We start from the raw sequence: 24,200 nt of genomic DNA, 5'->3' as shown, positions 1-24,200 counted from the left end.
TTTTGGCAATCGCCTAATGCGCTTTTTGAATGCCGTCGCTAGTCGGACCAGAAGTAGCAGCAAAAGCATCAGACGCGCAAGCAACAGTTGGATTTTGTTGTCGCGCGTACATTGTTGGTCACAGAATCGGTACGGTCGGTCGGTCGGTCGGTCGCTTGCTAGAACAAAAACTACGCGCATATACAGAAATTCTGAGTTACATATTTCGAAAACTAAGCAATATTTTGATTTTCAAGAAAATAAACGAAAGCTTCTAAAGCCAAATTAAGTTTTGAAATTGTAAAAATTTATGTGAAAAAAATTTTCAAAAATTTGGAAACAATTAGAAAGTGATGAAATAATACTTTGAGTGAAAAAAGTGAAGAATTCGGAAATGCTTTAGCAAAAAATTTATAGTTTTGTGTAATATCAAAAACTAAAGAAAAACTAGAAAAGCGCAAAATTTATGAGAAGTGCATATTTTTCCAAAATTATGGTACAAAATATTCGTATCATCTACAAGTCATAAAGCTTTGCGCTTTCATTTGTGCAATTCGTAAATCGACTTGCGACATTTAATACTGGATGTACAATATGTTTTTGAAATTCATAAATACCAGTATTTTCAAGTTCGGTATTCGCAGTCAGTCGCACGTAACGTCGGTCGGGGTTTTTTTTCAATTTTCGGTTGTGTTTGACTCCTTTTCGTCGTGCAGTGGTTTGTCAATTCGAGGCAGCCAGCCATCAACGGTGCTCAATCAGTCAGGTAGGCAATCCTTTTTATTGTTTGGGTGTATGTACACTTGCGCGTTCTTTAAATTATATAATTTTTTTTATTAAAAAAAAACTTATTTAAAAAATAAAATTATTAAAAAAAAAAATTATTTAAAAAAAAAATTTCTATAAAAAATCTGTCGCTAAGTCCTTTTGTAATTCACAGCGAAAAAATATTCCAAACAAAAAACATAGATATTTTAAACCAACTAAAATTTACATTGAAGTTATTGCAAAGTGATGATATGAGCAATTGAAGCGCTCTGACAACTACATACGTACATATGTATATACATTTCTATTATATCGCAAACGCATCGCACCTTTACAAATCGTTCATTGCACTTTTGTAGAATATCAGCTTGGCCAAGGTCACAAATCGCCACACGTCTCAGACGTTGGCTTTTTTTATTACAAACTTTCGCGAAATTTCGCCAATCTCTCTCTTAGTCTTCATATATCTCATTATGTATGTTTGTATGTAGTTGCCAGCAGCAGAAACTTCTGCTTCCCAAATTAACCACTACAAATGCATTCGAGCTACAACAACAAAAAAGCCAAGTTTAGCAGCATTTGATCGCATCATCGCGTAGAGAAGTCAAATGAGCAGCGAGGTGCTGAGTTCTACTAGCTAATGCATTGGCATGCGCAGTCGCTTTTAGAAAATGGCAAGCGAGCGTACAGCATTTACTGCAAACTTTGCACTGCACAGACACACACACACGCGCGCCCACATGCTGACGTACATTAACTGTGCGCAGTCAAAACGCTCAGCACAAACTATTCGTAGAGCATATAAATAACGCTCACTTATAGATATAATAGCGGCACTCACATACAGTATTGGGCATATTTATAGCACCGCTATTTCAATTCGTTATTCATTTTTAAAAATTTTTAAGAATTTTTAATTACAGTACAGTTCGTTCTCTAACAAAACCCATATAAATCCAAGTTTTAAACTTTGTAAAAGACTACAACAAAATGCAACAAATTTTCACCCAAATTTCAAACTTTCTTCTCAAACGGGTTAGATTTTTTAGTACGCAGTTTTATAGCCCATTCAATTTTAGTGCGATAATGTGCAAGTTTCAAGTTTCGACGAAAAATAAATTTTAAATTTGCGTGAAAATTTGTTCAATTTTTTGTAGTTTTCTACAGAGTTTTAATCTTGAGTTTTTATGGGTTTTGTTAAAGAATGATCTGTATTTTAATCGAAAATTAATAAAATACCGTATTTTTTTTTGTATGGAGAGTGATGCACCCTAGTGTGTATATGTATGAATGTACATAGCTACCTAGAAATAATTAGAGATAGTTTTTTAATTTGCTGATATACATATATATGTACATACCTCAACACCAATTGATTAAACAATTTTGCTGAGTTTTTGTTGCTTTTGTTTGGTTATCATTTGCTTATTAAACATGCTTACATATGTATGTTTGAATGTACATACGCTATAATGAATTTCCTTATATTTAAGACAATATGTATGTATGGAGAGCAGGGTATGAAAATAAGTTGTACAAAACAATTCTCATTTGCTCATCGATCATCATATCGCACACCTAGATCTAAAGTGCAATCAACGCAAAAAAAAATAAAATTTAGATTTTTTTGAATAAATCAATTCATAGGACTTACATCCAATTAACGAAAATATTTTTTTTCTTCATGATTATATACATACATTAACTAAAAAAAAACGACTGTTATACCTGTTTTTGTATTAATTGCGTTGAATCTGTACGATCCACAGCAGTTAAAATTCCCTCTATGAATTTTGAGTTAGCTCACTTTAGATCTAGGTGTGCGATATCATTTGTGGTTTTGTACAGTTTTGTACATAAACAAAAAAATTGTTTTTATTTGTTCCAGCCATTCATTTTGTGTTTAGTTTGTGTATGTAGTACATTAGACTGCATCACCAAAAAAATTTGGTGTTTTTCCGTTTTTTTATTATATTTAAGACGTCTACCAAAATATTTCGGGTAAAATTAAGATTTACGTAAGCTGAACCGATTTGAAAATACCTCCACAAATGGAGTTTTTTATGAATAAATATAGTTTCTGTAAGAACTTTTTGAAAAAGGTCCCCTCAGATGACAAAACAGATTAAGCTTAAAAAATTTGCATAAAAATGTTTAAAAATATTTTCAACGAAATCGTAATAATGAGTTTTTAATGCTGTTTTTTTTTTACTTCTTTCAAAGATTGATTGACGTAAAACTTGAATAACTGGGCCAAAACGATTCTTAGAAAACCGCCAAAAATGCAATGGAATCATTAGCATTAAACAAGTAATTTTTAGCAAAAAAAAAACCGACTTCAACTTCCATAAAAAAAAATATATGTATATATATCTCATGATCCGCTGATCGGATCTTAACCAGATTAGTATGGGACCACCTCTGAGACACTACCTTTCCGATGCAAAAAGAATTATCGAAATCGGTTGACGTGGTCCAAAGTTATGCGGTAACATACATAAAAAAAAAAAAAAATAAAAAAAAATAAATAAAAAAAATATTCCGACGAACTGATAACCTCCTCCTTTTTTGGAAGTCGGTTAAAAATAGTAAAATACACAACTGGTCATTATTATTGCAAGTCTCCTGAAGAGAATCAAAGTTTTCCGATAAAAAAAAAATGATTTTCAAGACTTCTATACCATTTCTATAAAAAAATGTAGCACCCTATATGTTTTCATGCTAAAAAAAAATACATGAGTACAGATGTACAGATGTAAAAACAAACAAATATGTACATATTCAAGCAAGTGCAATGAGTCAGCGTAATTGCGTCCAAAATGGCTCATCTATTGGCACTTGAATTCTTTGTAATTTCCCACTGTTCACGCAAGCCACAAAATTTCGCATAATTTTGTTGACCAAAAATCTTAAGAAATAGAAAATAATTTTCAAACTGAAATACTGATAACCCATTTGTTTTAAGAAGGAACTTTTTATCATGAACGCGGCCTTATAAGTATGTAGTGCTAACGCTTTTGTATATATGTATAGAGGGTTTTTCTAATGCTTAACGTTAAAAAATTTCAATAGAAACTATGAGTAATTTTGTTTAATGTTTTTAAATTAAAATGGCCGAATTACATATGTACATACATACATACAGTCTCTAAAATATTCAAATGAAATTTGCGAAAAATCCCAGATAGAACGACCAAGAACGTCCAAAAAACAACGCTGGTGTGAAGTGCAGAAGGAAAGACTATTGAGCAAAAAATTCAATCAGATAAATTTCAGAAAAACAGCCAAAAACGTCTCCATTTCGCAACAATTTTCGGTTTGTCTGTACATACATTTCTGCCGCGCACTTTATTGGGAAAACGGATCGTCAAAGTGTCCGAAAACGAAACCGGTAAACGGACAAAAATCTGCATCAAAGAAAAAGCACAATCCTCAAGTAAATACCGTTGTGCATTTTGTACAACAAACTTATGACCTTTTTGTCTCTCCTAAAATCTCTGGTATCTACCAGCGGACCTATGCCGATGATGTGGCCGGTTTTTTCCATGGCCCAGCTGTTTTGGAGTAAAGTACAGTCTTTGTTATATTCGCAAAAGTGTGAAAGTTAGATGCTTTCGTTTGCTGTACTTTTAAAGGAGTGTCGATTTAAAGTTCTTCTCAGAAAATTGTCAGAATCAGACAATTTTAACTAGCGACCTATCGCTATCCATCGGAGAGTATACTACAAATGAAGCTGAAAAAATTGCAGTTTATGGTTTGTGTTATTTTTTTTTTTTTTTTGGTTTAAGACCGACGCTTTTATGCCTAGAAAAGATCATTTACATAGCGTTAAGTCTACTTAGGCGATTTTTGATAAAAAGCCCGCAGAAATACTAATTTTATGATACATATTTTAGTAATTTTCAGATTAACTTCCAGCGCGGTTTGGCGAAGTGAGACAGCCTTTTCTGCGCAGCGATAAAAAATGTATCTCAAAATTTTTGTTCATCAGTTAAAATGAATACAAAGTTTTTTTTTTTTGTCTTTTTTTTCATACTCGCATGAGAAAGCACTGCGCTTCCAAAATAAACGGCTAACCTTGAATGTCAATAACCTCAGCTGGAGTTCAAAAATAAATAAAGCTTGTTTTTAATGCCCATTAAAAGTGAATTTTAATTTGAATTTTCTACACTTCAAATGCATTGTTTGTTATGGCATTTCTACTTTTGATAATTTCTGAGTATGTTAAGTGCGATTAAAATTCTATGCACACAAATGTGTTGTGATGAAAACAACAGAGTGTTTTATAAAAATATATTTTAAACTAAATATTTCGCCATTTAAAACTCAGCATTATAGGAAATAATAAAGGAAACTTTATGTTTTTTATAGGAGGAGCAATAAAAAAAGATTCCATTAGATAGAAAAAACATTTCAGATGTCGACTGTAAACTAATAAATCTTGGTTTTTGAGGAAAAATATTTGTTTGAAGCAAAAATTGAAATAAACGAAAGGAGGTGGTTTCAGCAATAGTTAAGTACTGTTAAAAGCCATGGAATTTTTTGGAAACATTTAACGCATGCGCGAAACCTTTACCTTTTAGAACTTCGATTTAAAGCTTAAATAATTATAGAAAGAGTCACTAAAAACCACAAAAACAGAGTATTTTATGAGATCATTCGTTTTCCATGACCATTGCCGACATTCGCCAATATTATTTATTGTAGGTATTTAAGCGCACATTCTTCCCACAAAATCTTATTTAATTTTTCTTCCCTTCTCTTTGCAGTTTATTTAATTGAAACACAAATAAATACTAAATACATATAAAATAATAGTATACACTAAGAAAGTAAGATTTTCCAAAAAGTCAAACTCAAGGAAAGTACAACAACCTAAGAACGCATAAGAAGCAGCAACAAATCAATTTGAGAACGTTACTGAGCAAAAAAAAAACAAAAACAATAAAACAATACCATTAACTACTTTACGCCTACAAGTAGACACAATTTTATATCAACCCAGCAACAAAACAATAAGAGCATACCCATAAGAGTGAAACAAAATAAACGGCGACGCTTTTACAGCAGCGCCATTGGAATAGAATCGTCAACGCCAACACCAAAATCTCAAACAACAACAGAAACAAGGCCAGCCACCAAAATGGACGAGACACAGCATTTTTGTTTGCGTTGGAACAACTACCAAAGTAGCATAACATCGGCGTTCGAGAATTTGCGTGACGATGAGGATTTCGTCGATGTGACATTGGCGTGCGAGGGACGCAGCATCAAAGCGCATCGCGTCGTATTGTCGGCGTGCAGTCCATATTTTCGTGATTTATTGAAGGTGAGTAGGCGATGCAAAGATGTAGTTTTTTTTTGTATGTATGTAATTAGATCAACCTTTGGGAGAATCAGATTAGGGGTATTCTCGAAGTCTTGCACGATGCACGGATTGCACGAAATGCAAAAATACTATTCCAAATTTCGAAGAGTACGAGAACACCCCATTGCAAAGAGGTAGCATGCATGGGGAGCAAGCAGCGAAATTATGTATCAAATACAATAACAAGAGACAGCAAAAAAAAATTAAGTGAGCGATATGAGAGGATGAGAGAAATATGTAGCAATTCCAACAACTAGCACAGGGTCGCTATTATCTTGCTATGCTATTTTGCAAAATATATACATGGGTTTCGACGTTGCATATTTTGCAGCGATAGGAAATGTTGTTTCCCATGAATTTTCTTGTTGTGTGTTTGCAATTTATGCAATCCGTGCAAACCGTGCTACGTGCAATGGCTTTGCAAGATTTGGAGAATACCCCTATTGTTATTCCTTGAAAGTGTTTTGGAGAGTTTTTCTGTTTCAACGAGACTATTGACTGCCTTTTAGAATGTTGATCCAAACTTTTTGTAACCGCTTCATAACTTTAATTGATTTTTAAATCTTTTAAATTGTTAGCTGACATTATGCCCCTTTGAATCTACAAACATAAAATAATTTTCATAACTCAAATTTATAACCTTTGCACTATTGGTAAGTTGACACATTTTCTTTGGCAAAAAATAATTATGACCACACAAGTAGATTATGTCAAAAAACAAAACATAAATTTTCATTGATCGGCATACTATTTCGCACATTTTTGACGACCGTTGGGTCTAAAAGGGTCACTGTTTTAATTTGTAGTTTTATTGAAAAAGTTTGAATGCAATTTTTACTAAAGAAAAAAATGACACTAATTTAAAAAAAGGTAAAATATTGCCAAATTATATAAATTTCAATTGAAAGCTGAAATATCTAAATTTCCTAATTTGTCTGCTGAAAAAAGTAACCTCTGCAAAACAAGTCATTTCCTCAGAAATATAAATATGAGTTAAACACAAAACTCTTCATTTTACACGTTTTTAATTAAAAAAATATTTTCAGAATTCATTTTCAAAAAAAAAAAATGAATTGTAGGTTATGTCGAAGGTTTGAACTTTTCTCTCCAAAAAAAATAAGAAAGTATTTATTTCTTCTTTATTTTCCATATTTTTATTAGTTTTTTATATAATTATTTGCTTAAATGTGGTAGTACGAAAATAGTTTTAAAAACAGGATTCAAAATCGATTCCAATATTTCACGCACAGACAACGAGTTTGACCACAAAAGGCACCGCTACTGGGTTTGAAGTTTTCTTTATCAAATACCAACGACAAAAAAGGTTATTTTTCTAAGTAAGAAAAATGACTTTTTGCTACAAAAACAGATTCGAATTAGCCACAACGAATTGGAGGAGAAGTGCAGGACTAACTTTTTCGCAAACCGATCAACACTTTTTTTTAATCCAGAAAATATTTATGTATTCTTTGATGCGAATGCTTTGTTTCTCAATTGGAGTACGAATGAGCTGTCAAACGAAATCTTTACGCTCAAAAGAATGGCTGCGATAACAAAGCTTTTGGTTCCCCTGTGGAAGAACGAAAACTATTATGCTGGCAATAATGATTACAATAACAGTAAAGATATCGCTAATGACAACGATTAATATATATCTATAGACATGTCGGTGAAAGCTATATTGACAAGGAGAACAAAATATTTGTTAATGAATACATATGTATATCCATAACCATACCATTAAGTGTATCGATAACGATAACAAAATCGAAAGCGACATTTGCAAACCACAACGATATTGACATTCAAATAACCAAATATTATGTATATCTTAATCGATGAATAAGTTGAAGAAAAATAACTCTATTCAAAGTTTATTTGCACCAAAGACGTCCGAACAAGCGTTTTTTTTTTCGTGCCTCCAACATCAAATTAGAAAGTTCAAGGCGAAATAGCTAAATAAACGCGACAGAGCTGTTTGCGAACTGAATTTCGACTAGAAGTCGTTTGTTTCATAATTTTAAAATTTTTGATACTTTTTTCTTTTTGTTAAGTCAAAAGTTGCCTTCAGCAGTCACAATGAATGCAGTCGATTAAAATGTTTTCGAGGACACTTGACCCATAAAGTAAAATTTTTATTAGTTAGGATGCACAAAGCCCACAAACCTATGCATGCATGTATGTGTATATGTATTAAAAAATTTGCTATGTATATGTGTGTATATTATATACATACATAAGTATGTATAAGCATATGTACATAGGCATTTAGCTGTTGGACGTGTAAAGAAATCGAAATACGAGTATTAAATTGAACCAATAGCAAAAAAAAGAAAACAACAACAAAGCTTTGTTGGCAAATATCGAAGGCATCGCACAATGGCAGTGCAAAATGGAGGCGAAAGTTGCAAATGCAAAGGCAAAGCCACACACATTATTTGTTCGCATGCAATTACTAAAAGCTATGCAAACATACATACATACATACATACATAGATACGACAGGCACACGGATAAACGTGGATATTTGTAAAGCGTAAATTGCAATATTTTATTTTTTTTATTTTTTTTTGCGAGCAAAAAATTGCGATAAAAAGTGGATGGCGTCAAGAAGTAAATAAATGCAGTGCAAAAGCAGGAATGCAAACTGGCTCACCCTGAAAAACACGGACGAGATGAATGGCCAGAAGGAGAAGGAAGAGACGACGATCAGTGATCGACAGACAGTCGAGTAGCTGAAGCAAGGAAGATACAGAGGAGGCACAGCAATACAAAAGTGAAGATGGGAAAAGATCGGGCATAAAGTAATGAGAGCAAAAAGAGGTTGGCAAAGAAAAAACGAGCAGTTGAAGATGCTGCTGCTGCTGCTGGGGAAGACAAAGCGCAGCAATTAAGAGCCAACGCTCGGGGGGAGAACGGGAAAGTATATAGACTGATGGACACAGACAACGACGGATAAATTTATGTGCATACACGCAAATGCAGATATACATATATATATACATATGTACATGCAAACTACACACTTACTTACTTACAAGTTTGCGGAGGTGACCTACTTCCAAAGCACTGCCACGCGGTTGCTAGGGAAATAATAATGGAAAAATAACTACATAAATACAATAAAAATGCGAATACCTACATATGTATGTACAAAGGTATGCAGTCGCGTGTGTATGTGTGTGCGTGTGTGCGTGCATGGTTAGGCTCCTTTGCAAGTGGAGCTAAACTCACGGCCGCCGTGTAGACTTGTTTAAAATATTGACTTATTATGCTCATAAAATATTTGAAAACTTAAAAGGCAACAACAACAACAACAATAGCACAACTACAATTATACAATTGTGATGGCACGCAACAGAACCAGCAACAAAAAGCTTCCTCGCTACACAAGCGGCAGCAACAACAGCTAGGCAAATCAAATAGATTGCATACAACAACAACAACAACAACAGCAACAGCTGTAGGAACAACAACTACTGACAACCACAATAAAATGAAATTATTCTGCAGTTTCAATTAAAATAACAAACTCTGTGGCAAGTAGCTGGTAGTTCGTGCATTTCAAACTCGTTAAATGTATACTTGCCACACCCAACGTGCAACGCCCAAGCGCTTGATGCGGCAAAGTGAGCAATTTTGCATTTGTATTACTATTACTGTAAAACTAATACAATAACAGCGCTACATACATAGCTAACCAAATACATACATACATACATATTCATGAACGTAAAAATGTGCATACTTGTACAACGCATGCGGCAAGCAAGCACTAGCGCACATGTGCTGCATGCAACCGCAATGTCGGAAATATTTGCTAACGATTATTATGTATTTAAGTATGTATGTATATGACGCGGATGGCAGCTCAGTGGCGAAAAAGTTTCCGCTTTGTGTCAGGTTCGCTACAGTAGTTGTAGTTGTTGCTGCTGTTGTGCACACTCACAGCGCCAATCACAAGCAAGGTTCGAGGGGAAAAATCTGCTCTTTTGCCTGCCTCAAAGCCACAATTGCGTGCATATTTCCGCAATCTAAATTTTGCAACAAACCAAAATCAGGCAACCGCTCGCCCGCTCGCCCGCCCACCCGTCCACCCGCTGCCGCAACCGCTTCAATGTCTTCGCGTCGTCGCCCACTTGCTGCTGTTTGAACTTTGAACAAAAGTTTAATGTCTCAATGCTGGTAAATTTGTACTTAAAATGCATTAGGCGCATCGAGCAGTCGACAGCAAAGCGTCCGCGGCGGGTAGGCGGTCATGGAGTAGCGGGCGTCTAGGGGCGTCTGTCTTGTTATTTTGCAAAGAGTTTCGCAAAGTTTTGTGTTGTTGTTTTTTTTTTTTTTTTTTTGTTGTCGATATGACGGAACTTGGGTTTAAACTCAACTAAAAAATGTTTTTTTAGTCAAAAGTCAGCCATCCTAATAGTTCACCAAGCTTCAATTGCTGGTTCTAAGTTAAGTTACCCAATAAAGTCACAGCGCAGCAGCAAAAGCAGGCATAAATAAAGCAACTTTGGCGAATTTGTATGCCAAAGAAATCCCTTCAGCTGCAGTTCAGCATTGCGCTAACGCCTCAAAAGCGCACAAGAGGCGCTTGCGGCCGAAAGAGGGATGCGAAGGGCGTAATAAATTGTGAGTATGTGCAACTGCAAGAAGAAGACACTTTTAACGCCAACCAACACAACAACAACTATAATCACTATCATCAAACATTAGCTAGTAGCGGCAGCAAATAATAACAGTAATAATAAGCTCGCGAAATATTATTTTTGCTGCACTTTGGCCCATTAGCGTTGCCGCAATGCCACACTTTGCCACAGGCAGGCAGGCAGGCAGGCAGCAGGGAGCAGCCAGAGGGCAAATGCCATTTAGCCAAAAGAAAATGACTACGGGTTTGCTCTATTCACGTCAGCTCCTCTTCAACAACGCTACGTATGTCATAAACAAAGAAAGCGACTAAATAAATTTTATTGTAAACAAAAAATTTTAAACAACAAGTACATACATACATGCATAGAACAAGTAAGCAGTCCGTCCAAGTACAAATGCGCTATGAAAAAACTGCGATGCAAATGAAGTAAAGTCACAGCAAAAAGTCATAGCAAAAAGTGACTAGAATTAAGTAAGGCGGTGGAGTGAGGCGGGCGCCTTGCAGTGGTGGCTGCATAGAATGCCAGCCAGCTTACTAAGTAAATCACAAAACTTTTGCCTATAAGCGCGCTTAGCGGCTACGCGGCGTGCAGTGACGATCATGGCGCGGAAATTTCAAATTTTAAATATATTCGTTTTATTAATTAGGTTGCCATTAAAGTTTGTTTTTGCGCCACACAACAACAACAACAACAAAAAAACAAATACAAACATAAAAACTGTTTGCGATTATGGCATGTAATGTAAGGTTTCTACTATATATATAAGCAACCATCAGCCATGGCTTGGCTGCAGCTCTGTCGTCGTAAGGATATGCCAAGCCAAAGGCGGAGTGTGGGGGGGGAAGGTTGAGAGGTGAACGTGGTGATGGGCGGCGTACGTTCATCTGCCTATGGCCATTTGCCGTTTTGTCTAATATATGACGTACAAGATACTACATTTACGTACTTGAACACATATTCCGTGGCATGGCGCTGCTTGGTAGAATATACATACATACATACATATTTAGTAGCCGCATTGTGCTCGCATGCATGCAACTTGTGTATCTACCTACTTATAATGAACTGCACAAATATTTTTCTATAGCTACATATTTTCCTTCTTAGCGAAGTTACAAACGCCATAATAAAATGCTATAACAATAAACAAAATTTAGAAAGAATTTTAAGAAAGTTCTGGTTTGTTGCAGTTAAACTGATTTAGTGACTCTCTATGCGAGTGACATTTAAGTTAGCCGTTTAACATATGTACATGTGTAAAATTGCAACGTTTTTTTTTTTTGATATAAATATGTAGTAACATATATTTTGATATGCCCTTGGTATGTTGAAAATACTTTTGACTACATAGTTGTTTTTTTTCAAGATTTATTGCAGGAGACTTTAGAACGACAATTAAAGTGACAGTGAAATGTGGTGCTAATTTAGGTGAAACATATTCCTGGGTGGAGGAAAATTCCGCAACTCCTATTGCTCATCGGCGTTTCACCAGAATTTCACCATACCAGACTAGTTGGCAGTTAGCTGGCCATGAGTCCAAAGGTTTAAGGATTTTTGCGAAATGTACCCTTTTTTGTACTTTGACTTGGCGTTCTAACGCGGCGTACATACATATGTATGTATGTATATAGGTAAAAATAGCCGCCTCATCATTGAGAATTTCCAAATTTTATTAAAGCGCTTACATTTACTGCGCTCAAACACTTCTACCTCAGCCAGAAATTTGGTAAAATTAACTATCTAATTAATATATGCGGCGTAGGTATCTTGTAGCTCTATCGTTCTAAACAAAAGATTAAACTCTGAAATATGTAGAACACAAGTATCTTACAGTAAAACCAACTGCAACGACCATCGAAAAGCCAGTGAGGGCAAGCTGTAATTTCATAAGAGTCCAAATGATTTGACTTATTGGACTACGCTAAGCAGAGATCACACGATTTTTATATTTGTAAAGCAAAAAGTCGCCTAAATTCCACTCAGAGGCCTATTTGGCCATTTTAAACTTTCAATTTTCGGTATAGGCAGAGCCACCTCTCCTTAGCCAGGGCTATTCTATTTACTCTCCCTGATGAAATTGAGGCGGTTCGATAGTTTTTTTTTTCTGTTATATCTGCCAATATGGTCGGGAAAATTGGACATTGACAGAGAAATTGCTTGCATCCACTCTTCAACCTTTTCATCTAGATAGCTTCTACAGTTGGTACTTGTTGGCATAAGCCATCGTTAAAGCAGGAATTATTTTCTTTTGAAAATACCATAAAGATTAGGTATACGTTTCACCTTCTATTGCTTCTTCGTTCGATCCCTAGGCGGTGCATCTAGAAACCAATTAGAGGTGGCGATTGTCAGAATTCCACTGCTGCGGAGACAAATGGACTTTAGACAACTGAAAAGAGTCAAGCATATTTTGTACGAACTTAGGATAGTTTTCAGATCGATTATTGTCAAAAAATAAATAAATATTTCTCATATAACATTTTTTTGCTCTTGGTTTAATACCTACAGTTAACTTTTGTTTGACGACGCTTAGTTAAATATTTTCGGAAGATTTTTGTGGAATAATTTGGTTCTGGAATGTTCTTGTAAATAGAATTTTTAGAAAAACTTTGGTCAAAATGATCCCTAAATATGGCAGTTTTTGAGTTAAGAGGTTCAACAACATTTCGTTGCATAATTTCAGGCGGATTCTTGCACAAAAATACCAAAAGTACCAAAAATATCTCGAAGAAGTCGCGAGACAAGATAAAACTGAGAATGAAGTTTATCAGCATTTGAATACTACTTCATTTATTTTTTTGGACAGACAGTTAAGCATTCTGCGTTTCGTTTTCTATAACAAATTGCATACTGCTGCATTCATTCTGCCTTGTGGCAGGGCTCTCTAATTTGCGTGTTCTTTTCTGAGCATTTTCTCTGGAGTATTTGTGCTATTCTCAACATGTTGCCCTCTAGCCAAAAATGCAACATTTTCTGCCTTAAAGTGTGAGTGTTGCCCAGCAGATTTTGATTTACTGTAGTAGTTATTTTTTTATAAAAATTTTAAATTTTTAATAGAAGTGAGTGGTTTAGTTTTATTAAAATTCACAAAATAACTTGCGAATGAGTTTTCAAGCTGGATTTTTTTTTGTTCTTTTCTCATACGTAAAATATAACATTTTTGCGAGGATCAGGGTAATATTTATAAAATCTTGCCATATATTGATGCAACATTTTCATTGAGAAAATAAAACGCTATTAGGATTTGTGCGAATAGTGCAATGAGCAGGTAATAATGTTCGCTGGAAAAGGAAACGCCGTTAGTTTCATGGGAGCTTTTGTCTTCTTCTTCTTCTTTATTGGCGGTGTAGCTGCCAAGTGAAACTCAGTCCTTCTTCACCTGATCTTTCCAACGCATAGGAGGCCTTCTCTCTGTTCCTCTGTTACCAGCATCGCGGCCCGCGTTGAATGCTTTCAGAGCTGGAGCGTTTCTGTCCCTTCGAACGACATGACCTAGTCAGCGGTGCGGGTGTGCTTAGTTTACGAAAAAAAACTGGATGGTTGGTAGGAACATGAGGAAACTTCCCCAGCCCATATAACCTATCAATCTAACCTAACACATCGGCAGTGTTATTAAAACCAAGCATATTGAATTTCCGAAAGCATGAAAAGTAGTCAACGGCCGGAAGACATTTTTTTGTTCTGTACAGTTTTCTATTTTTTTCATTATTAAAATTTCTTGCAAAAGTATGGTATGCCAGTTGACAACCTGCCCTTTTCACAAAATTATAGCTCAGCATTTTCCCCCCCCCATTACGCTGTGTCACAATAATTTAATATAGCAACTAAAAACAAATTCTGTGTCACAATTGTTAAAAGAAATTGCAAAGTTTCCTATTTAGTTGCCAACTTAAGTTTGCTCTCACAATTAGTAGTCGTACTTTTGACAAAAAAAAAAAAAAAAAAAGAAAAAAGTTAAGCTAATTGTGACGGCGATCTATGGCATTGCTATTGAATGAGAAATATACGTATTAAGAAAATGTAATAAAAAACTGTGCACTAAATTGTAGAAAGTTTTGCATGTGCAACACACAGCAATAACAATAACACCGTTGCTGATTAACAACTTGTCGAAAAAAAAACGAAATAAATCAGCAGAAAAGTGCCGTCAATTGCAGTGTCAGCAGCACTCAGAAAAGTAAAGCAGCAAGCCTACCTACTTATGCAAAAATACATAGCAAAAACTGAAGAAAACATTTTTCAAATAAAAGCGAACAAGTCATGACAATACACATAAACACACACATACACACACACACACCAACACGGAATAAAAACCTGGCGGCATTACAAGTACTAAAATATAATACAATACAAGAAGAAGGGACAACATTTAATTTGCTAAATAGCAAAATAAATGCACAACAATTGCATGGTAACGAAAGAGAACAAGTCGAGTAAGATTGTAAGGCGGGCTGTCGAGATGAAGAGTAAGAGGTAGCAAAAGGCCGCGTCTCGCGGACAATGGCAACAGCAACAGTCATGGGCCCAGCAGCGAAAACTTTGTTGGCACTACCAACATACTAGATAGAAGTGTGCACAGTTGCTTTTGTTGTTGCTACTTCTTAAAGTTACCATTGCTGTTATAAAAACAAACAAACAAATGCCGAATTCATTTGCGTACTATGCCAAGCGGGAGCGGGCAGTAGCAACAACAATAGTTAGATGCAATTTTGGGGCGCTACTCCAGCAATGTGGGCAGATGCCGACAAAAGACGAAGATCTTTACAGAAACCTCGTCTTCGGCTTTGCTCATAGATCTTGTGATCAAAGACGTGTCTGTTCAATGCGCTGAAGGCAATTTCTATGAGTTCTCAAAAAAAAAAATTATTATTTTTTTTATTCTTCTAATAATTCTCATACGCACGTCGATTTCAGTCATTTTGTGCCACTGTCACTTTGCTCCACTTTCAAATGACACCTCTGCCTCAAATGCACTCTGCCCGGCTGAAGCATGGCATGAAGTGGCTAAGAAGTAGATAAAGTATCCACTCGGTGCATAAATATTTAATTAACTGCTGCATTATTTTAATTAGGTTTAAACTGCAATACGGCAGCGAATGGCGCACTCGACCAGCTTTTCTACTACGCCCCACTCTGCCACTCTCTGCCCGATCTCACTGCCAAGTGCGCTTGTTGTGTAGTCATTTAGCATAAAAGCGTTTGAACTAAAGCTCTAAAATGCCGTAGAAAAGCACAAACCCACCACGCAAAAACAACGTATTTAAATAGTCAAAAGACATGAAGAACAAAAACAAATTGCAAACAAAGCCCAACGCAATAGTGGCACTTAAGACTCACTCGCACTCACAGTCACACCCCGCAACAAAATGACGACCGACAACAGTGGAGAATAAAGGCAGAAAGTTAGTTGAATTTATGTCGCCTCGCAAAGTGGCTTATTTTGTGCGCCATATTGTTGTTTGTGTTGCTTTTTTGATTTCAACTTTTTTCACTGAATTTATGTAAGTAAGTACATGGATAAGTAGTTGGCCAGCGCAACAGCGAAACAAAACTGAAATTGTAAGGCGACACTTCTACATATTTATTTAAAGCCATTGTTTTTATCGCCAGCTCGTTGGCTCAGCTTAGTTTTGTTTCACTAATTTTCAAACTAATAATTTAACCAACAACATTTTTGCTACTTAAAATAGTATAATATGTATGTAGTTAGGCGGGTTCGGAGTATGTTCCGAAAATAAAACAAAATACTTTAAAGGGGGAAACTTTGAACAAAATATTTTGTGAAGAGTTTTATTATCGTAAATAATTTTTTACATCTACCTAAAATATTTCACCGTAACTTTACTAAGGTTGACAGACAATGGACTATACTAAAAAAAAAATCCAATCCCATCATTGTTTCATGCACTGTGTGGCAAGTGGGCGCCATCTTGTTGAAACCGCATATTGTCCAAGTCCATGTCATCTAACTCAGGCCATACAAAGTTTGTTATCATGTCACGATAACGCTTCCACTAACAGCATTACCGACATCATTTTCGAAGAACTACGGTCTGATGAGTAAGCCAGCCGAAAAGCCAAATCAAATAGTGAATTGTTGTAGCTGCATAATTTTTTCTTGAATAACATGATGATTCTCAGCACCCCACACTTTTTACAAAACGACCATTTTTATAAAACTTTTTGATCACTTTTACACGTTGTTCAACTCAGTATCGCTCCATGGCTAAGTCCTCCAAAGCCTGTATTAAAAATTTTATTAAAAATTTATAAAAAAATATTTGCACATCACAAAGAACGCACTTTCATTGTAAGGCCTTTCAGAAGGCTATGAACAACTCGATATCTATACATATATTCAGGAATATCGATAAAACCTACAATCTCTTCTAATGCTCATCATCTTCTGGAAAAAAAAAGAAAGTAGAGAAGTGCACGTGAAAAGAGGCGGAGACAACGGAGGTTATTGCTCATATTAAGTACAAGAAAACGAGCCATATTCGAGGTGAACTAACGTAAAACTAGTCCATTAAATCCATAATTAAAAATAAAATAAAAAAATTTTAATTCAAATAAACATTTTTATAATAAATTTTGACAAAACGGAGAAAAGTGGATAAGGAAGCAAATATCGTACAGTTTCATAAGTAGAGTAACTCTTCTTATTACCGTTCGTTTCCTGGCCGGCTGTAGGTGTGTTTTGGTTAGTGTATGGTGTTTTTGGTTCAATGTGTTAGTGTGTTTTGAATAAATTGTAATAGAAATGGAAAAAAGTTGTAATAGAAATGAATGAAATAGTAAAAGATAAAAGCAAATGCCAAAAAACAGGCGATCTCAGCTGTAGGCATTTTTGGGCAATCATCTGATAGTGTTTTTACTTAGGAAACTATTCGATGGCAGCAACAGTTTGCATGGGGTGAACTAAGCTCCGTGGGAAGACCACTCTGAATTATTTTTGTTTTCAAAAAAAAATTTTCATTAAAAACAGCTTCACGGTCGCTTAAATCGTTGAACATACATAACATAAAAACGTATATATCTTTACTTTAAGCAAGAAATTTTACACAAAATAATCAAACATTTTGGGTATTGTTGGGTCTTGTGAGGAATGGGTACGAGAGCACTCTCAAGTGTACAAATCCTTAAATGTCTCATACAAATATGCGCCCTATCAATCACGATAAATAAAGCAATAAATACAGTTCAAGTATGAAAACAAATAAAATATATACATATATATAATTCAAAAGCAATCTCCCGCAGCTGTCCCACTTTCTATAGATCATAAACTTTAATTTATAATCACAAATAAATTCCAAAGGCCAAGATGCAGCAAAACAATTCAGCGAAATACTTGCACACATATGTACATAAATATCTGTGTACATATATATATAAATATGTATGTATTATGTATATAACCCACCAACATTTGCTTGAATGCTATGTTCATTTGTATGTATGTGACAGTGCCATTTTGCTGGTATGCGTACACGTGTGCGCCTATTTACAAATATATACTAAGCCAGATTTTGCAATCGCCAGTTGCTGCTGACCTCATTTTCCAAAACAGGCAGGCAACGAAGCGTATACTCCAACTCCGAGCAACATCTGCAGCCACTAGTGTCCCTCTCCCGCGCCCCCATGACGATAGCTGCTTTGACGGTCGATCGTGCAGCAAAGTAGTAAAAATAGAAACAATCCCGCCGGAGAGAAGAATGCAATAAATAGTGAACGCAGTTATACACAAAGCAGACATGTGGTGCAGATGCATACACATACATATGTACATATTCACAACAAAATGATATCTGCGCAGAACTTGTAAATTATTCGAGAACTTCTAGAGGTTGGCGCTATCGAAAAGTGAGCACCACAAAAAAAATGAGTTGGTAGAAGTGCAATTAAAGAAAGAAAAAATAAGTAGCAGCCTTAATAGAGAGTAGAGCTGCAGCTGCGTGAAAATACGCAAGAGGCAAATACTTATCGCGGCGGGCTGTGCTTCGAGACTCTCACTTCATCAACAGTCGATCGCACCATCACCATTGGGCGTATTATATGCATGTAGCAGCAGGTCTTCTTCATCTGCTCATCAGCAGTATCTACATATGCATGCATGCATGTATGTAAGTAGCGCTGCAATAGCGATTGGTGCTATTGATGATGCCTTTGGTTGCCCATGTATGCACTTACACACACGCCTACATACATGCATGCATACAACACTTTTTTTGTTCGCTTGCTTTTGTTGGCTGACCTAATTTCTAGATGCAATGCAATGCAATGCGATGGTGATCACTATTCAAGTGTTTGATTGTTGTTGTTGCTTTGTATGTGGCTCAATTGCAATGGTGCTGCTATTTTACTGCTTCCGCTGCTGCTGGTGGAAAGTCAAAGGGCTGTTGCATATGTATGTTTGTATGTATGTATGACAGACAAACACACAGCCAAATTTACATTGCCACTGCTCTGGAAAATACTAGTAGATACATACATATGGTTACCTTAATATAGAAAGGCCCTAACTCGCTAAGTCGCTGAAATGCAAAAAAGCCATCACTGACAAAAAATGTTTATTGCTTAAAATGTTGAGGGGACTTATAATTCTAAGAAATGCATCATAGTTGATCAAAAAGGGAATTTTGGATTTTTATTTAGTTACGGATTTTTGTATTTCAGCGACGATGTGAGATAGGGCCGTTCTATAGGTATTAAGATAACGATATGTATGTACCCTGCAGGAAAACCGCGAAGTAGTGAATCAAGTTTCTAGTTCCGTACCAGATCTTTATGGACAAAAACGGACTAGTCTCCACCAGTTCAAAATCAGCGAAATGTAGTACTTTTAAAAAAATATTTTATTTCACTTTTTTCATTAGAAATCTATATCTCAGGTGGCGAATTTAGGACTACTTCGGAACTATCGAAAAGGGGATACAGCGGGGGGCAAATGACACTTCCTAGGACATCGCCATGTTTAATTCGCTAGTTCTTTGAATGCAAAAGAGATTTATCGCGAAGGTTCTAAATGCACTAGAAGCGCACCACCTCAGAACTAGAGATTTCCCCCACAGGGTACTTATATAAGTCTGCTTGTAGTACTAAACTCACAAAGCTTGCTGTGCAAAACGCGAAAAACAACAGCAATAACACCTTTACTCGTAGTTAGCTACATATGTATTTATGAAAATAGCCACTCACTCATTTTGCAAGGCAGCGTATGAATTTCACTGTCTCACTGTTTCGCCGCCTCGCCGCCTCGCCGACTGCCCGTCAACATCCCCCGCTCCTGCCGCTGCCCATTGCATTAGGTTGCCGTTGTAAATGTTAGCTTTAACAAAGGCAGACAACAAAATACATATATTAATGATGGCATACGATTGCACACACACACACATGCACACGCGCGCGCATACAACAACAATCAAGTAGCAAGTGTATTACATGTATGTGCGTGTGTGTAGCTGTTTTTAAATAAACAAGCCACGCACAAATCAGACACTTCACCATTTTATTTTTGTTGTAACGCCGTGACCATGAAGTCACACACAAATCTACGCGCGAACATCACACTCGCACAAACACACACACAGGCACGTATGCACGTATGTATGTATGTATATTTCAAAATCTACAGCAGTGCATTGCAGTGTATATTTGCACAGATTTGCAAACGATGATATATAAAATACTATGTATGTATGTACATACAAACATACATACGAGTGCGTATTTGTGTGCACTCTGTTTTATTGCACATTGCATTCCACAACGCATTCGCCAACTTCAAATCGGAGCTGCTGACATTTTAAATAAATGACGAATGTTGAAGGTTGCGCCGTAGAATGAACAAATAAATCGACTAAAATCTCAAGAAAATACATATGTATGTATGTGTGTATGTATGCATTTATTGCAAACAGGAAAGTTGTTAATTTAGTAAATAAATAAATGTGATGAGAGTGAAGAAGATAGCATGACAAAAAAAAATTACGAATTTGCTTTCAAGTAGTTTGACGTAAATATCTCCACTAATGCCTCCTGTCTTCTCCTGTGTTGAAATATCAAACTTAGGTCCCGAAAGAAAACCTCCAGGCCTCCCTATTCTGTCTAAATTTGAAAGAAACAATTCAGCTATAAATATTTAAATACATATTTGCGTTTTAGCCATTTAGCCTAAATTTAACATATTTCTGCATTTTATTTTCCCTCTTTCAGAGCACACCTTGCAAACATCCAGTGATTCTCCTGCAGGATGTCAATTTTCTCGATCTGCACTCGCTGGTTGAATTTATCTATCACGGCGAGGTGAATGTGCATCAAAAATCCTTGCAGTCCTTCCTTAAAACGGCAGAGGTACTTCGGGTCTCTGGTCTCACACAGCAACAGGCCGAGGAAACTCATAGTGTAAGTTTTCCGCAAAAGAAATATGCATAGATATATCCATTAGGGTGGTACCTAAAATATCAAAGTCTAAGTTTTTTATGATGCACCACTTTATTTTATTCTACGTACAAAATAAAGATATTCACGAAAATTTCAAAATGTTAAAAAGCTTTTAGGGATCCGCTTTAATTAAAATAAAAAAAATGGCAAAGTTTCGACAAAATTTTGACTTGAAATTTGATAAATTTTACAAACTATTGAAACTTATCCGTAAGCTCGTTGTGCCATAGGTCGTCAAAATCAAAATTTTGCGATTTAAAAAAACAGAATCAATTTTTCAAAACCCCTAAGCAATTTTTGTAGTTTTGAAATTTTCTTGAATGTCTTTATTTCGTACGTAAAACAAAATAGATATGTGCTCCATGATGTGGATATATTTAAGCACCACCCTAATATACACACATACGTATTTGTCATCATCATCATCTTTCCTCATTTAATATCCACTTTCGCTTTGTCCCTCCAACAGCAATTAGCTCATATACAAAATTTGGCGAATGCCGCCAACGCTACACGCACGCCCCACAACGCACACCACATTGCCCCCCACGATGAGCCGGCGTTATATTCGCGCAGCAGTGGCTCACCTCCACCACCCCCACCCACACAACAGCTGCCATTGGCCTCCACACACATCAACAGTCAGCTGTTTAAGCGCAGCATGGCTATGCTCAGACGCGAACGTCACAATTCCACACCATCGGCTGAGGACTCGAATAATGCTATGAAACGTTTACGTGGACCCGATAACGGTTTGCCGTCGAGCAGTAATAACAGCCCGGAAATTGTCCATCCACGCAGTTCGTCACCACAATTGACACCGGCCGATTTCTCAACCATCAAGCACAACAATAACAACACACCGCCTCTTAAGGATGAGAAACGTAAGTGTATGCTCGACGAAAAATGATGAAGTATTCACAGCTTTATTCTAACTATGAATCAACTTTTTAGGTAATGGACCCTCCGGCAATGGTAATAATGGCAATAGCGACACTGGCAATGGTAATGGAAACGCCAATAGCGACAAAGTAGGCGGCAGCTTAACAGCCTCACCGCTGACACGCACTGCTGACGACGTCAAATCGGAACCCATGGAACTGGTCTGCTCCAATAACAATCCGACAGCAGTCGATGAGCACAGCAATGATTCTACTGGTGAACATGAGGCGAATCGGTCCATTAGCGGCGAAGGCGGCAAAGGTTCTTTGAGGTAAGCAAAATTAGAGCTTTTGGGTGTTGTATGTACTTGTGGGCTAATCGTAATTCATCATGCTCAACAGTTCGGGAAACGATGAGGAAATCGATAACAATATGCAACAACATCCACCGCCACCATATCTGATGTCACCGGCAGAGAGCAAGTTATTTCCGCCAGGCCCCTTCAATTTCCCCATGAGCGGTTTAGATCCTGCTGCGTTAGCTGGTGAGTATATTTTTTTAGTAATATATAGTAGTAATATTGAGCGACAGCTTAGACGATAAAGTGTTTTGTAGTGAAAGCTGCCTGAAAGTATTTCTGGCTTCTGTGCAGTAGCCACTAAAATGTAGTCCACGGCGAAGTTTTATTGTGCTTATTAAAGATCTTTTAGATAATAGTGAGCTTTTACGCGGTGACAGTCTCTATAAAATATATTGTGAGCTTAAAAAGCTCAACGTGCATGACCACGGGAATGAAACGGCCTACTTAGATTAAGTAATACTGGGCGAAAGCTTAGACGATGAAGTGCTTTGTAGTGAAAGCTCCCAGAGCTTTTTTCCTTTTTGCTTGTTTTTAGACTTTAGTGAGCTTTTACAAGGTGATAGTCTGTATAAAATATATCATGAGCTTAAAACAACCAAAGAGAGCTTTTATTCCGGGGGTTTCCATATACATAAGATCTTTAGAAAGCCTGAAAAAGCATCTCCCGTAGGATACATTTCACACTTTACTGATTCAGATCGGCTATGAGTGACGCTTTGCCGAGTGCGGAGCTTCTTTAAACTTTATATAATTTTTTTTTGGTGCATGGAGAGAAAAAACTTTTTATATTATTTATATGAACGAACACAGTGCTAAAGCTCTCCTTGATCGACACTGAACCGACCGACATAACCGGTCTGAATCAGTAAAGTGTGAGATATATATACTACGAAAGAATTTGGCCCTGAGAGGTAGATATATTACAATTTAGAAGGTAGGTACATATTTTGAAGTATTTTGAAGGCATAGCTCGAACTTTCACACTTTGCATGCAAGCTTTTGGAGATGAAAACTTGATAGATTTAAATCTTTTGGTAATGTTGCGTAGCTTTCCGCGAACATATTAAATTATACGCATTTACACTGTTCTCAACAGGCCTTTCTTCACTTTCAGGTTTTAACTCGCAACTGCAGTCTGCTGCCGAATTATCAGTTTCTCCGCAAGGTGAGTACGCCGCTTCCATACATTCTACTATTCGCTCTTTCCGAACATTTCAATTCAAATCAATTCAAATTCATTTCTTTACATATTTACATCAAATGCAAGTATTTCCCTTAATTTATATAATTTTTTATTACATTTATAACTACGGAAAATTTTTAAGCAAAAATCAGTACTCCATAACATTTTCCAACATGAAATTTATAATTAATTTCTCTACTGTTTTGTTTACATTAATTTAACTTTTGGTTTATTTATTTACAAATAATTTAAACCGATTTTGCGAGGTGTAATAGAAAAAAAAAAAAAAAGAAACAGAAAGGAATTATAGAGAGTAAGGCCAAAGTTCCAAATTAAAAAATTTTTAATTCACAAAAAAAAAATTGAATGCCAAGGACGCAGTGGAATAAGAAGTGATGTTATTTTTTGTTCGAAATTCTTAGGTGATCAATGCACCAACTCATTTCTTACACAAATTTCTCGCTTGATTTCCAATTGCGCCACTCCTAACTGACTATGCCTGACTAATTTACATTTTGGTTATTTTTTCGCTCTTAAGAAAAACAAATCCGATACATC

At 36.1% G+C, this 24,200-nt stretch overlaps 1 protein-coding gene across 2 annotated transcripts in view; it reads left to right on the top strand.

Moving 5' to 3' along the window:
- The window catches only part of LOC118733043 (broad-complex core protein isoforms 1/2/3/4/5), a gene marked incomplete at its 3' end in the record, with an annotated part of 56,696 nt that extends 33,072 nt beyond the window's left edge, over positions 1-23,624 (top strand). For both annotated transcript variants that reach the window (XM_036462216.1, XM_036462215.1), the window contains 6 exon segments: positions 5,517-6,076; positions 20,989-21,177; positions 21,686-22,100; positions 22,171-22,429; positions 22,500-22,642; positions 23,574-23,624. In XM_036462216.1, the coding sequence (XP_036318109.1) occupies positions 5,891-6,076; positions 20,989-21,177; positions 21,686-22,100; positions 22,171-22,429; positions 22,500-22,642; positions 23,574-23,624 (1,243 nt within the window).
- Between the last annotated feature and the right edge of the window lie 576 nt (positions 23,625-24,200).

Source organism: Rhagoletis pomonella, unplaced genomic scaffold (genome assembly GCF_013731165.1).
Source record: "Rhagoletis pomonella isolate Grant_MI unplaced genomic scaffold, Rhpom_1.0 Rhpom_scaffold_00002, whole genome shotgun sequence".
Lineage (NCBI taxonomy): Eukaryota > Metazoa > Arthropoda > Insecta > Diptera > Tephritidae > Rhagoletis > Rhagoletis pomonella.
The sequence above is the reverse complement of the archived record's forward strand: the minus strand, read 5'-3'. Positions and strand labels throughout refer to the sequence as shown.